This window comes from Hemitrygon akajei, chromosome 11, assembly GCF_048418815.1.
Source record: "Hemitrygon akajei chromosome 11, sHemAka1.3, whole genome shotgun sequence".
Lineage (NCBI taxonomy): Eukaryota > Metazoa > Chordata > Chondrichthyes > Myliobatiformes > Dasyatidae > Hemitrygon > Hemitrygon akajei.
This window is the reverse complement of record NC_133134.1, coordinates 48,636,837-48,652,134: the sequence shown is the minus strand read 5'-3', so window position 1 is coordinate 48,652,134 and position 15,298 is coordinate 48,636,837. Positions and strand designations below refer to the sequence as shown.

Below are 15,298 nucleotides of genomic sequence, written 5' to 3'. Positions count from 1 at the left end.
GTGAGAATCCGGGCAGTGACTGCTAGCAGGTTAATCTAACATTCCAGCCCGTGCTATCATCCTTATCTGTTGAGCCATATGGCATTCTTTCGTGGCTGTTAAGTCAGACCAGGAGCCCAACAAAAATTCCTTCTCTAAACTCAGAGTGCTGAGACCAGTTCCAGCTACTGACTTCACCCAAACAATTTATCTGATCAAGACTGGAAAATTGTTTTGCTCAGTTACATAATGCCTAAACCAACTGTTTTAGAATTTTCAGTAGCTTCCACTCAGTTGTACTTTGTTGTTGGGCAAAAGTGTGTCAGAATAGCTCAGAGCAGTACAGAAGAGTTTGAAGTCTCCAGGCGCAATACCTAACCCTCTTCCTTCCCTCCCTTAGCGCAGCCTTCCCAGGTTTCAATCACTTGATCCCTTCCAGTCGGCATTTCCATTTTGTTTGTCACATGGGAAGCACAAACAAACAATTGTAATGAACTCCTGCCATTAAGCTCACATTCTCAAATTCTTCCCATGTTTGCATGAATCCTTGTCTTAATTTGATGAGAAGCTAAACTACACTTTAAATAGTGTTAAATGTTTAGATGGCTGCTTCAAGCAAATGTGTTTATCCATTAACATTTGCTTCCTTTGTCTTTTAGGCCATTTTTCACGTACTGGATTACGTTTGTGCATATACTGATCACAATCTTAGCTGTATGTATCTATGGAATTGCTCCAATAGGATTTTCTCAACATGAAACTGTAGATTCAGTAAGTAGCTGCTCAACAACAAAACCCTTTCCAATTCTCTCTCTTATTCAGATACATAATACAACAGAACTAAATGAGAGCGAGCCCCCAACTCCATCCCCCACCCCAGTAACTTCCCTTCCTTCCTGGTCTAACACTGGCCTATCCGGTATAATGTAGGCATGGTGTGGAAATCTAGAAAGGCACCCGATTCCATTTGCCTCCATAATCCAAAATGGATGGCGTAAGTTGTGATAACAGCCCACTTCCTGTTGCAGCCTTCACCCTGGACTTGTGTTCAATCCAAGGCTCTAAAGCAGGGGTGTCAAACTCATTTTAGGTCACAGGCCGGATTGAGCAAAATGCAGCTTCATGCGGGCCGGATCAGTCGGACGCGTGTGAACGCAGCTTTCGTTGCCTCCGTTTTTTCAGCCTGCTCTCATGTGTCTCAGTCTCTGTTATAACTACAAAGTGTTTCACTTTACAAATTCTGTTTCTTATGAAGAAGACTGCCGAATAAACACTAAAAACCCTGAAAACCTGGTACCTGAATAAACTCAGCATTAGCCATATCATACGCCATAGGCGCTTCGATTACTGGGGCTCACGGGCCAAAGATAATTCCACCGCGGGCCTTGAGTTTGACATATATGCTCTAAAGGAAAGTATTTTGGATGTTTTCTTCATTTTTGTTTGATATCTTCTGGTACTGTGGCATCCACACATCTTCCTCTTTTATTTTCTTGTGGATCCTCCTCAGTGGTGACCCTGTGCTGGCCCCAACCCTCCCTGGGGCAGAGCTGCCTCTGATGAGTTTGAATCCATGTTGTCTGTAACTCTTGATTCTATTTTTATTCTGTATTAAATAAGGATTTGCTTCAAGTTTGTTTTACTTGTGGAATTTATGTTTCTTTTCCTTTCTCCAGATTTTAAGAAATAAAGGTGTCTATGAAAATGTTAAATTTGTACAGCAAGAAAATTTCTGGATTGGACCAAACTCTGTAAGTGAGTTTGAATTCTGCTCAAAGCTTTTTATTTAACTTGCATAGAATATAGAACAGTGTAGAATAATGTCTCTGCTGATCATAATGCCAAGTAAAATTAAATGTTTTCTGCCTATACATGATCCATAACCCTCCATTCCACAGATATTCATGTGTTTGTATGAAAGCCTCTGAAATGCCACTATCTACTTCCATCCCTGTTTCTACCACTACCCTTGGACTCCATACCAAGCACCTACTGCTCTGTTTCTTTAAAGAAGGGGAAGAAGTGCCTGCTACATCTACTTTAAACTTTACTCCCTCTCATTTTAAATGCATGACCTCCAATATTTGACGTTTCTCCTCTAAACCTTCAAAGATCTAGAGAAACCTCAAATTGTCACACTTCCCTATAGCTGTAATTCAGGCAGCATAATCCAGAAAGAATCATTTTGCATTCCTTCATCTTGGAATGCAGATGGACAGTTACCACCTTGAGCCCTAATTCAAACAGCGTCGCTCACAGCAACACACACTGACTGCTGGAGGAACTCAGTAGGGCAGGCAGCAGCTATGGAAATAAATAAACAGTCGACGTTTCAGGCCAAGACCCTGCTTCAGGACTGAGAAGAAAAGGGGAAGATGCCAGGCTTAAAAAAAAAGTGGGGGGGTGTAGGGGAAGAGGAAGGTGGTGATAGGTGAAGCCGGGTGGTTGGGAAAGGTCAAGGGTTGGAGAAGAAGGAATCTGATAGGAGAGGAGAGTGCACCGTAGGAGAAAAGAAAGGATGTGGGGACCCAGGGGAGGTAATAGACAGGTGAGAAGAGGTAAAAGTTCAGTGTGTGAGGAATGGGGGGGGGGGGGGAATTTTGTTTTACCAGAAGGAGAAATCACATATTTCTCCTTTTGTGAGCATTGCTCCCATTTTAAGCAATGGTGATACCTTGCTTTTCGATCTCATAATCTCTGACCATTGAATCATGCACTGAAATTGAGTGCAACCCTCAAAAATAACTGTGGACTCAACTGGTGTAAGATCAGTACCACTGATAAATCTAATCAATCATGGGAATTAAGGGCCTAACTCCGCCCCCCCCATACACCCTAGTAATTTATCCACAGTGTTTATTGCTCTGTTCACCCGTGTTCTAACAGATGCTCTTAACAAACCTTGAGTTTGTAAAGTAAATCCCTTAGTACATAAATGTTAACAGTTGAACCCTTGTGACCATGAAGCAGGTTCCTACATAACTTGCAGATTTTCTTCCCAAGGAGTGGTGGGGGGCTGCTTTAAATTGATGGTCTAGATTTCTACACTCTTGACCCCTCTGTTGATATTCTCTGAATACAACTTCTAAGTTTGTGTCATGTTATTCCCTGTTGCAGGAGGCTTTAATCCACCTTGGAGCAAAGTTCTCTCCTTGCATGAGGCAAGATTCACAAGTGCACGAGTTAATCACCCAGCAGAAACAAGAGGAAAACAAATCTGCTTGCTGTGTGCGGAACGACAAGTCAGGGTGCGTTCAAACCTCAGAGAAAGATTGCTCGGTAGGTGAATGTTTTCCAGGGGAAAAAATTGTTCAAAAGTACAAGGGTAAGGAGTGATTATTGCTGCTGCTTGACTACTTAATATGGTATTTGCATTCCTTCTGGAAAAGGCAGCATATATTCTGCAACATGGTAGTGAGATTTGTGAAAATCTACTCTGGCAGCCCCAACCCAAACAGGATTCTGAGCAACTAGTGATCGACACAGTCTTAAAATGTCAAAAGTCCACTGGTGTGTGCAGTGTTAAAAGTTCTGAAGCTGAGACAGGTGGGAAGGCTGAGATGATGATGTGAATTTGCCATCACAATTTGTACATGTGCAATAATTTAAAATTGTCATCTTTCTTTCAACTCATTCAAGTTAATTCATCATGATATTAAGAATGGCTCACTGTTAAAGTTCCAGGAGAGTATTTTTAGGGAAGGTGTTAAATGTGTGAATATAATAATCTTCATTTCATATTTGTTAATGAATAGTGGACAGTGTTGGTGTGGCAATGCAATTTCCTTAATAAGGACAGAAGCGAGTGTACAATCACTTTCCCCGATTCATAGAGGATGTATCCATGGTTGTTGTTGTGTCTGGCGCAGGTGGGTTGTGTAACACAAGCTGTATACGTGAAAGTTTCCATTATTGTTCTGCATATTAAAGCTTGTTGAGGTTATGTATCTAGTGTAATGGATCTCATGAACAATAGAGCGAGAAATTGCCCATCTTAAATGAATGTGTGTGATTTTTAAAGTTGATGTCTACTAATTGTTTGCTTGAACACTCATTTGCAACCTATTAGACCTCTGGTTTGAGTTGCTCTGCACTCTCTTGCCTCATACCATTGGGTTACACACTGGGTCGAAGGGCACATGGAATTGAAGAGAAAGTGAAAGAAAGCAAAAGCTTCTCCCCCCCCCCCCCCAAAAAAAAAGAAGAAAGCTCCTGTTCCACCATTGAGACTTGGTCAGTAGAAACCGATTTTACATCAGAGATAAGCTGGTGCTTCACAAAAACTCACAGCTTCCAGCCCTAGATAGCATCACATATTCGTTTTAAGGAGGTTTCAAAGTACAAAGTAAACTTATTATCGAATTATGTACATGTCACCATATACAACCCTGAGATTTATTTTCTTGTGGGCAATCACAGTAAAAAGAAGAAACACAATAGAATCATTGAAAGACCATACCTAGTAGGATGGGCAACCAATGTGCAAAAAAAAAACTTCAAATACAAAAAGAGAGAAGAAGAAAAAAAGTAATAAATAAATAAATATCGAGAACGTGAGATGAAGAGTCCTTGAAAGTCAGTTCATATGTTGTGGGAACAGTTCAGTGATAAGGTGAAGGAAGTTATCATCTCTGGTTTAAGAATCTGATGGTTGAGGGGTAATAACTGTTCCTGAACCAGGTTGTGTGGGTATTAAGGCTCCTGTACCTTTTACCTCATGGCAGCAGTGAGAAGAGAACTAGGTGCCGGGGTCCCCAATGATGGATGCTGCTTTCCTGCAACACTCTGTGTAGATGTGCTCAATGATGTAGTGGGCTTACCCATGATGGACTGGGCAATACCCATTACTTTCAGTAGGATTTTCCATTCAAGGGTATTACTCTCCACCACACATCTACAGAAGTTTGTCAAAGTTTTAGATGTCATGCCAAATCTTTGCAAACTTAAAAGGAAGTAGAGGTGCTGCCATGCTTTCTTCATAATGGCGCTTACATGCTGGACTCAGGATAGATCCTCTGCAATGTTAACACCAAGGAATTTAAAGTTACTGACCCTCTCCACCTCTGATCCCTCAAAGAGGACTGGCTCATGGACCTCTGGTTTCCTCCTGAAGTCAGCGATCATCTCCTTGGTCTTGCTGACATTGAGTGAGAGTTTGTTGTTGTGGCACCACTCAGCCAGATTTCCACTCTTCCTCCTAAATGCTGATTCATCACCAACTTTGAATCTTGGGGTTGTATATGGTGACATAAGTGGTTTGACAATAACTTTACTTTGAACTTTTAACTGTTTTGATTCCGCCAGTGACATTGATGTCAGTGTTGTTTAAATATGGTATGGAGCTGAAGTCAGTGAGATCAAGCCATTATTAATGGTGAATTTTCTGCCCATCCATTAAATCTTCTGAGTCAGAATCAGATTTAATATCACCGGCATATGTCATGAAATTCATTAACTTTGCGGCAGCAGTACAATACAATGCATGGTAATATAGGGAAAAACTGAATTGCAGTAAGTATATATATACAGTATATCATGTAGTTAAATAAATGGTGCAAAGGCAGAAATAAAAAGTAGCAAGGTAGTGTTCATGGTTTCAATGTCCATTCAGAAATCGGATGGCAGACGGGAAGAAACTGTCCCTGGGTCATGTGTTTGTGGGCTTCTGTACGTCCTACCTGACGGTGATGGTGAGATGAGGGCGTGCCCTTGGCGGTGGGGGTCCTTAATGATGGATGCCGCCTTGTTGAGGCACCACTGCTCGAAGATGCCTTGGATACTATGGTGCCTAGTACGTATGATGGAGCTGGCTGATGTTACAACTCTCTGCAGCTCACTGGATCTATCTCATGGATGATATTGTTTCTTCCAGTCTACGCTTGCTGTATGGGTGAAGTGGCCACTTCACAGTAGCGCTCCACCACTGGGCGATGGAACTCTCCGCCATCAAGGTTCAGTGTGCCATCAGGATCCAAGGTGACTGTTGTTTTGCTAACTGCTGAGAAAATATTGATGTAGACATAGCATCAGTGCAGAGGTTAAAGGCGTTCTGAAAAATAAAGGAATGTGGAACAAGGTTTTACAGTACAGAGGGTCACTGAATTGATCCTGGCAGCATCTATGGAAAAGAGTACAGTTGACGTTTTGGGCTGGACTGGAAAAAATCTGAGTCAGAGCTAGAAGGTGGGGGGAGAGGAGGAATAAACACAAGGTGATCGGTGAAACTGGGAGGGAGGAGAGGTGACATAAAGAGCTGAGAAGTTGGTGAAAGATACAGGGCTTGAGAAGGGCCTAATGGAGGACAGAAAGCCATGGATGAATGCATCAGAGGGAGGCAAGGGGGTGGGGAATAGAGAAAGGGGGAGCATTCCTGGAAGTTCAAGCAATTGGGGTTCATGCCATCAGGTTGGAGGCTACCCAGATGGAGTATAAGGTGTGGCCTCATCACAACAGTAGAGGAGACCAGTGATGGTCATGTCATAATAGGAAGTGGAATTAAAATGGGTGGCCACTGGGAGAAAACTGAATCAATTCTGTCCGGTTAAGTCAAGACAATGCAATTTGTTCTCATTATATCTGGTCAGGAAGATAAAGGTATATAGTGGTAATGTTCCAGTTCACTATCTAGGTTCAACCTCTAGACCTTATTGAACTGTAAACCTTGAGTGGGGTTGTGATCCAATTCTCCTGGTGCCCTAACCCACCAACATTTATGTTCCAGGCTGTCAGTTGGATAGAATATCATCAAAAGAGGGTGTCAGTCCAGAAAGAATGAATGTAGAATGTAGTGCTGGGAATTTGCAGTTTTAGAGGTTTTTATTCACTGGTGGCTCTGAATTTTAAGTTATTTTCTGATTATATATGCTGATGCATACCAACACTGAGTTGAAAGGGAGAGACCTTCCTGTGAAGCTTTAGTGTGTACTTGTGTAACTATACTGTAAGTGCATGTCTATTTTCCACCTGAGCAATGCACAAGAAATGGCAGAAGGAGCAGTAGCATTATGTTTATTATTGGGCTAATAATTAATAAGTACTGGGCAAATGCCTCCAGATGAAATCACACCACAGCAGGATATGAACATAAATTCCATTAGTTTAATATGTCAGGAATAAAAAAGATGCATTTAATCATGGCTATGAAACTGCTGATTATTGTAAAAGTACAAAAATAAAATTGGAGGTGTTGAAAATCTGAAACGAAGACTGAAGAAATTTGAAATACTCAACATGTTCTAATGAAAGGTCATTAAACCCAAACTCTCACCCAGTTTCCCTCTGTGCACAGACGCTGCCTGACCTGCTGAGTACCTCCAGCACTCTGCTGTTCCTGTTTGAAAACTTATCTGGTTCACCATTGTACATTTCCAAAGTTAAATATAATGCCCCTACCCAGTCTGGCCCAGTATGTGATTCCAGACCCACAGTACTGTGTTGATTCTGAGCTGCCATTTGAAATTGATAGTATGCCATCAGTTGAAACCCCCAGAGGGATGTTCCTGTCAGTAACACACACTCCCTTTTGAATAACCAAAGAGTAAGCACCCCAGCATCCACCTACCACAAAAGCAAATGTAATGGTTAGCTGATTTATATTAGTATTCTTGTGGCATGTTCTGAGATCCCATGCAATACATCCACACAGATTAATTCAAGACATGTATTCAGTGGCCATTAGGTACACCTTTCTACTACTGGGTAGGACTCTCCTTTGCTCCCAGAACATCTGAATTCTTTACAGCATGGTGTGCTGAGGCTCTTAAATATTGGTCAGTTGGTATTAAGGGACCTAATGTGTGCCAAGAAAACATTGCCCACATCATTACACTACCAGCCTGAACCATTGACAGATGGATCCATGTTGTCTGACCCTGCAAGTTACAGCAGAAATCGAGATTTGGCCAACCAGGAGATGTTTTCTCCAGTCTTCTGCGGTTCAGGTTTGTTAAGCCTATGCCCACTGTAGTCTCAGTTTCCTGTTATTAGCTGACAGGGGTCTTCTGCTTTTGTAGCCCATCCACTTCAAGGTTCAACATGTTGTGCATTCAGAGAAGCTTTTCTGCACACCACTGTTGTAACATGTGGTTATTTGAGTTATTATCGCCTCCTGTCAGCTTGTACCCGTCTGCCCATTCTCCTTTGACTGCTCTCATTAACAGTGCATTTTCACCCACAGAAGTGCCACTCACTGGATGTTTCTTTGGGTTTTTTTTTTCAATCATTCTCTTTAAACTCCAGAGACTGTTGTGCGCAAAAATCCCAGAAGATCAGCAGTTTCTTAGTTGTTCAATCCACCCCAAATGAACCAACAATCATTCCACGGTCAAAGTCACTGATAACATTTCTTCCCCATTCTGATGCTTGGTTTGAACAATACCTGAACCTCTTGACCATGTCGGCATGCTTTTATGCATTGAATTGCTGCCGCATGATTGGCTGATCAGGTATTTATATTAGTGAGCAAGTGTGCCTAATAAGTTGGCCACTAAGTTTAAGTGCTTTGAGGTAATGTATTGGAAAAGCAATAACAGAGAGCAGAATACAGTGTTACAGAGAATGCACAGGTAGGCAGTAAAGTGTGAGGGTCATGACAAGGTAGATAGTTCAAGAGTTCATATTTAATGTGCAAGAAGTCCATTTAAAAGTCTTATAACAATGGTATTTACCCAAGGCTGTAAATTCCTCTGTCTGTATTGAAAGACGCTGAATGTCTTTGAGGGTGTTGTTGTTTTCCCCAGTTTCCAGCACACCACACTATGACCTAACTAAAGCCTGATTTGCACAAAACATCTCCAAGTACGCTCCTTAACAGATGTACTGAATCCCTACGTAGGGAGATATAACCTCCTGGTTCTCTGAATCACTGGCCCTGACCTGCTCCTCTGCTCAAGACAAGCCTAACGTTCAGGAGACACCCAGTATAGCTGTGTCCCAATGTTTCCACTGGCACTCACTAGGCTTCTACCCTAGGGAACAGCAGAACCCTTTGGGGATTTCAATCCAAACCTACACTGAGCAGTATAGTGGTCAAAGTTGTACAGTTGTGGTCTGCCTTTCAAAAACTATGCTAATTTCTTTGGACTGAATTGCAATTTGTATTAAAAATGCCAGGTTCTGTGATCTTTATCACATTCTTTGAAAATAATTTGTTCCAAATATTTTTCTAAACCGACTGCACCAACTCTGCAGCTCTTATCAGATTAATGGCAACAAGGGATCTGAGAACTTCCCTTTAATTCAGGGTGCCCAAGAATAAATTCCTGTTTAAATTGTCCTCAGGTGCTGGGGCACACCAGTATTCGAAAAAAAAACTGCATATACTGTAGTTCCAAACGTATTTAGTTGTAGTAAGGACCCTTCTTTTCTCTGAGATGGGATTGAAGCATTTTTGACATGTTAGTTCTTGATGCCATATCTGATGAAATGACCATATCCCTTATGCACGCTACTCCCAAGTGTAGCATAGTCGTGTTACTATGGGCTTTAACACTCTTGCTTCCCTCCTCTATTCTTTCTTCAGGTTTTGTGATGAACCTGGCTCTGTTGCTCCTCATGTATGGCCTGATGACATCACCAAATGGCCGGTAAGGCTTTGGATCACTATTTTCCCATAATTGTGAAGGTTATTTTCTCAATGTGCTCCCTTTCCTCTTCATTGTGATTCTTGTTATTACTGGGATGCATGGGATTTGCTTGTCAAATGTTAAGATAAAGAATGGCAACAGGAGTGGGCCATTCAGCCCTTCATGCTTGTTCTGTCAGTCAGTACAACTGTGACTGATCTTCTTCCTTCACGTCATTTCACTGCACTATCCACATATACTTTCATGCACTTAATATCTATTGATGTCTTGAATATACTTAGCAGCTGAACTGTCACAGCCCTCCTCCAAATATTTACCAGCCTGTGGGGGAAGAAGTTTATCCGCAGCTCCATTTTGATTGGCCAGCCCCTTATTTTGTGACTAAATAATTCAATTATTTAGTCTCAACAACAACTCCACGGGAGGGGGAGGGAACATCTTATCCCTCCCCTTGCCCTCTTCTATTCCCCACTCTGGACTTTTACCTCTTCTCACCTGCCTATCACTTCCTCCTGTGTCCCCTCCTCCTTCCCTTTCTCCTATCAAATCTGTTCTTCTCCAGCTCTTTACCTTTTCCAACCACTTGGCTATACCTATCAACTTTTAGCTAGCCTCCATCCTTTCCTCTCATCTTTTAATTTAGTCATGAAGAAGGATCTTGGCCTGAAATGTGGACTGTTTATTCATTTTTTTTCCATAAATGCTGCTTGGCCTGCTGAGTTCCTCCATCATTTTGTGTGTGTAACTCCACGTGTAATCCTTAAAACTATTTAAGAATTTTTTGTTTAAAATTAGTTCACTATATTTGTCTAAACTCGGGTTTAATCTTGTACAGCAAACCTACTGTCCACAAGAATTAATCTGTTATAGACCCCACTTGGAGTACTGTGCTCAATTCTTATCACCTCATTATAGAAAAGATGTGGATGCTATAGAGAGAGTGCAGAGGAGATTTACAAGGATGTTGCCTGGATTGGAGAGCATGTCTTATGAGAAAAGGTTGCGTGAGCTTGGCCTTTTCTCCTTGGAGTGATGGAGGGAGGATGAGAGGTGACCTGATAAAGATGTATAAGATGATGGGAGGCATAGATCGTGTGGATAGCCAAAGGCTTTTCCCCAGGGCTGAAATGGATAACATGAGAACGCTTAATGTTAAGGTGCTTTGAAGTAGATAGAATGGGAATGTCAGAGGTGAGTTTTTCACACAGAGAGTGGTAGGTGCGTGGAACGCCAGTGAAGGTAGTAGAGGTGGATACAATAGGGTCTTTTAAGAGACTCTTAGATAAGTACATGGAGCTTAGAAAAACAGAGGGTTGTGTGGTAGGGTAATTCTAGGCAGTTTCTAGAATAGGTTACGTGGTCAGCACAACATTGTGGACCGACGGGCCTGTAATGTGCTGTAGTTTTCAATGTTTCTTTGCTGTAATCTCTTTATACAAGTATGTGCAACTTTTAGTTGGGAGATCAAATTTGAAAACTATGGTCTCACCAGGGATACAAAAGTGGAACAAGATGGTTTTCTCTTGCACTCAATTCCACTTGCGATTAAGTTAATGGTAGTAAGATGTTGCCGAGTTTAGACCCTTATTTGGTACGAAGGCTAGCTATGATGCATCACTGCAAACCTAGATCGGACTTGAACCATGATATCAAAGATCAGTCAAAATTGGAGTTGGGTCTGAGAGCCTGGATACACGTGCTCATTGGCATGTTGTTTTGCCCCAGTGTGTGTGGGGGGGGGAGAGACTATACAAGGATTTTAGCTCAAAGATTTCTCATTGGTTCCAGCAGTGTTCTTGTAGTGGTCAATGCCAAAAGTGATCAAACCAGCTCCTCTAATCTAAACATGAGATACTGCAGATGCTGAAAATCTACAGTAACATACCCAAAATGCTGCAGGACCTCAGAAGGTCTGGCACCATTTAGGGAAAGGAATAAACAGTCAACATTTCAGGCCAAGTACTCATGAATGGAAGATCCTGATAAAGGTCTCAGCCTGAAAGGTCAACTCTTTATTCCTGTTCCTGTCTAAGGGCAGACTAAATGAGCATGCAAGAGCTGTGTGGTGTGTTGTCTTTGGGCTCTTGTCTGCGGTATTGGCAGGAAACAGATTAGAAGTGGGTCAAACTGATGTGCAAAAGGGAGGATAATCAGATCCTGGCACTTTGGGAAGAGGTTAGTATGATGGTGACTGGTGTATCCTAGCAGGGTATTGGTTAGGACATGCTAGTTGGAACACAGCAGCCTCCACAACAGTGTGTTGGGTTTTTTTTAAGAGGAAAAGTTAAGCTGAAGACATAGGGAGAACGTTAAATGCAGTGATAATTAGGAGGTTAAATGTGCTGTTCAGAAGACAGGTTGGAAACCTGGGGAGTAGATGTCGAGAGTTATTTTTGTGTTGGTGGGGGTGGGAGGGGGAGGATTTGTGCTGCGTCGCTTAAACAATCTGGTGTCCCAAGGATGGGCAATGGTCAATAACTGAGCAGCTGTGATGCCAGCTGCTCAGATAGTTTGCTAAATAAATGTTGAACTGGGTATGAGATCATTACTGGGATCCTTGCATGAGAATTACATCAGGTCACAAGGGTGACTCACAGCATGAAATTCAGATTTGATGTGGAAATGGTTGCAAACAGCATTTACTTGGAGTTAAATTGATTCGCAGTCTCACAGTGCTGGAAAGCCAGAGCTGAGCTATCTAATTTCTAAGCAATAATATCTCCTCCAGACTTCTCCTTTACTCCCATTGTACAAAATTCATGACCCAAATCCAAGCTTCTAATGTCAAGACCACATTTTCCATTGGGGTGTTATTTGTTAGACGGACAGTACTCTATTGTGCAGCCTGTCAGTACTTGTAAGATCCATTTGTCCTTGCCCAGTATAATTGGATGTCCTCACTCTGACAGCTTCTCTTTACATTTAGTTCACAAGACAAAGAACTGTTAAAGATATTAAAATTTATTAGTTAAATTACTAAATACAAGAACAGGAAGAACAAGCTAGAATTGTGTATGATACCATTTAGACCATAGCAAGATTAGCCAAGACTATGTCATTGCCCCAAATGTTTTCTCTATCTTTCTCACCAGAATGTTGCACCAGCAGTAATCTGCTGGTTTTTCTATTAGTAATGGAGAAATTGTTCAACCTATGGTGATTTCATCCCCCAACTAAGGCCACCTGAGTCGCTGTGGTTGACCTTCAGTATACAGAAAATACATTTGTCCACGTTTTGAGCTTGAACCAAAAACTGGATCACTAGGGGGAGCTAGTGAAGGAAGAATGTGCAGACTCTAGATGGAATGCAATGGAAGTCCTGAAGTCTCCCTGTGCAAGAGACTTGTATCAATGTTGCCTGACTACTTCCAATTTTATTTTCAAATTCAGGTTTAGTTGTCAATTCAACCACACATGAATGCAGCCAAGCAAGTCATCATTGCTGTGGGGCCAAGGGACAAAACACAGTGTTGACGGTCACACACAGCACAAGGCACATACAGCACATATACAATATCAGTATAATACAGTCACACACAAAAATACAGTCCCAAGACCCTGAGTCTATGAAGTCTGCAACACAGCTTGTCTTCTGCCGAGCGAACACTTGAGGATAGCACTGACTCCAGCTTGGTCACCCCTCCTCACCACCTCCAGTGGAGCACAACGACTCTGATGCCTCTCTCCTGGATGGCTATAATTAGGTGACACCTCACTATGATCTGTGTTGCATAGAATCGAACATGCAGCATTCCACATTAACAACTTCCAGCAGGATCTTAGCAATCACCAGCAAGTACTGTGTTCACTTTACAAGCAAAGACCAGAGATTATATTATCCCGGAGAGATCAGATGTGTAGAGCCAACTTTGTCGTCCTGGATTCGAAGAAACTAGAGTACATGCAGGATTGTCAATGACTTCAAAATGTAAACAAACCCTACAAGAGAGAATTTTTCTATTTAGCTAGCAATGTTTACTTTTAAACCACAAGCTTTGGGAAGTATCCATGTTTACCTCCAGTCTTATTGGGTGAGGAGAGAGTAAACAGACAGGATCTGTTTTCTTGAGTTTAAAAGAATTACAGTTGATCTCAAGGGAATGTAGAAATTTAGCAGAGATTGAAAGTTGATTGAAGTAGTGATGCTTCCCTTAGCTGGAGTGGCTAGAACCAGTCACAACCTTAAAAGCAAAGGTTAGATATTCAGAGCAGGGAGAAGATTTTTTTCCCCCTCAGGAAAACTCTTCTGGAAATATCTACTGAAGAGGACTCTGGAGGTTCACTCACTGGGTGCAGTTAAACCAGGTTTTTGTAGGAAGAGACGTGTCCTAGTGCAGGAAAGTAGCATTAATGTAAAAGGTTAAATGTCATCTTACTGAATAAGGGAACTGTGCAAGGGGCCAAATGGTTCACCCCTGATATTCATTGTGTTCTTTTTGAATGTTGTTCAGTCTTTCTAAAGTATTGAGCATACCTATAAATGCACAAAGTAATATATTCTGACTGTCTACCTGCAAGTCAAGCTGCAGACTTCCAGTAAAAGAGATCTGGGATCAGTCCTGAACCTGGTTGTTTTCTACATGGGGTTTGCATGTCCTCCCTGTATGGGTATCCCCCCACCCCCCATGTTCCAGTTTTCTCCCGGATCTCAAAGATGTGGTTTGGCAGGTTAATTGACTGTTGTAAATTGCCTGGGCTTGCAGGTGAGTGGCAGAGTTTAAAAGGACATAGTGAAGAATGTGGAGAGAATATTACATCGTTACATTGCAAGCCTGGTGTAGATGAGTGATCGGCACCGAATCTGGCTGAAGGACTTGTTCTGTGCTATCAGTTCCTATGATTAACATTAGGTTTAGCTTGAATTGGCCTTGGGTTTAGATTGACTATGGCCTGGTCACATTTTAATTTTAACCCTGAAGTCACCCGTGCAAAGGAAATGTCTTCTTTCAAGCAATTGTTGACTACACCCATTATCTTAGCCTCATCTTTAAATCAGGTTTTTGATGATGAGTATATGCTGGCCAGTGGATTTTATGATTTACTGCGGTAATCCAAGCAATGTTTATGGTTCTGGGCAGTGACTCTCTTAGACAGGGCACCCTTGGGTTGGATTTATGAATTGGACTGCGATTCAAACTAACTGTAGTTCATATTGGCCTCTTTCAGTTATTTTTTTAATTCTCACCCTCTCTTTCTCATGGATTGGCGGGCTGGGCATTTGGGTGATCTGCTAGTTTTTGTGTGAGGGAGGCTTGGAATGTCTGGGGTTTGAGTTTTTGTTACTTTTTGTGTGTGGGGGGGTTGATGTCCTTCTTCCAATGATTTTCTGTATTCTATGGCTATCTGAAGAAGACAGATTTCAGAATTGTATTCTGCATACTTTGATAATAAAATAAACCTTTTGACCTTTAGGACTAAGCATGGTAAAACTACTAAAGGGAGGCTTTCTTCCATTATTCTGTTTTTCAGATTTGCACTAAAAGTACTGCTGGAAACCACACAAATTATCTACACTTGGACTGTGTGATCACAGGCCGGCCCTGCTGTATTGGCACCAAGGGAAGGTGAGAGTGAACTCAGTAGAAACCTGGGTGTGGAAAGTCAATATAATCTGCATTTTGTTTATTGAAACAAAGATTCAGTAAATGTCTGGTTGAGAATAATATTAGCAACTCAGTGGTGTGACGATTCAACCCTTGATTTAGTGGGAAAGGTTAAAAAGAATAGTTAGCCCC

At 41.8% G+C, this 15,298-nt stretch overlaps 1 protein-coding gene across 8 annotated transcripts in view; it reads left to right on the top strand.

Annotated features, from left to right (window-relative positions):
- rhbdf1a (rhomboid 5 homolog 1a (Drosophila)) overlaps positions 1 to 15,298 on the top strand; it is a 363,587-nt gene that overhangs the window by 328,203 nt on the left and 20,086 nt on the right. For all 8 annotated transcript variants that reach the window (XM_073060796.1, XM_073060797.1, XM_073060801.1 and 5 more), the window contains 6 exons: positions 639 to 750; positions 1,656 to 1,730; positions 3,097 to 3,258; positions 5,852 to 5,955; positions 9,500 to 9,563; positions 15,033 to 15,127. In XM_073060796.1, the coding sequence (XP_072916897.1) occupies positions 639 to 750; positions 1,656 to 1,730; positions 3,097 to 3,258; positions 5,852 to 5,955; positions 9,500 to 9,563; positions 15,033 to 15,127 (612 nt within the window). The remainder of the gene's footprint in view (positions 1 to 638; positions 751 to 1,655; positions 1,731 to 3,096; positions 3,259 to 5,851; positions 5,956 to 9,499; positions 9,564 to 15,032; positions 15,128 to 15,298) is intronic.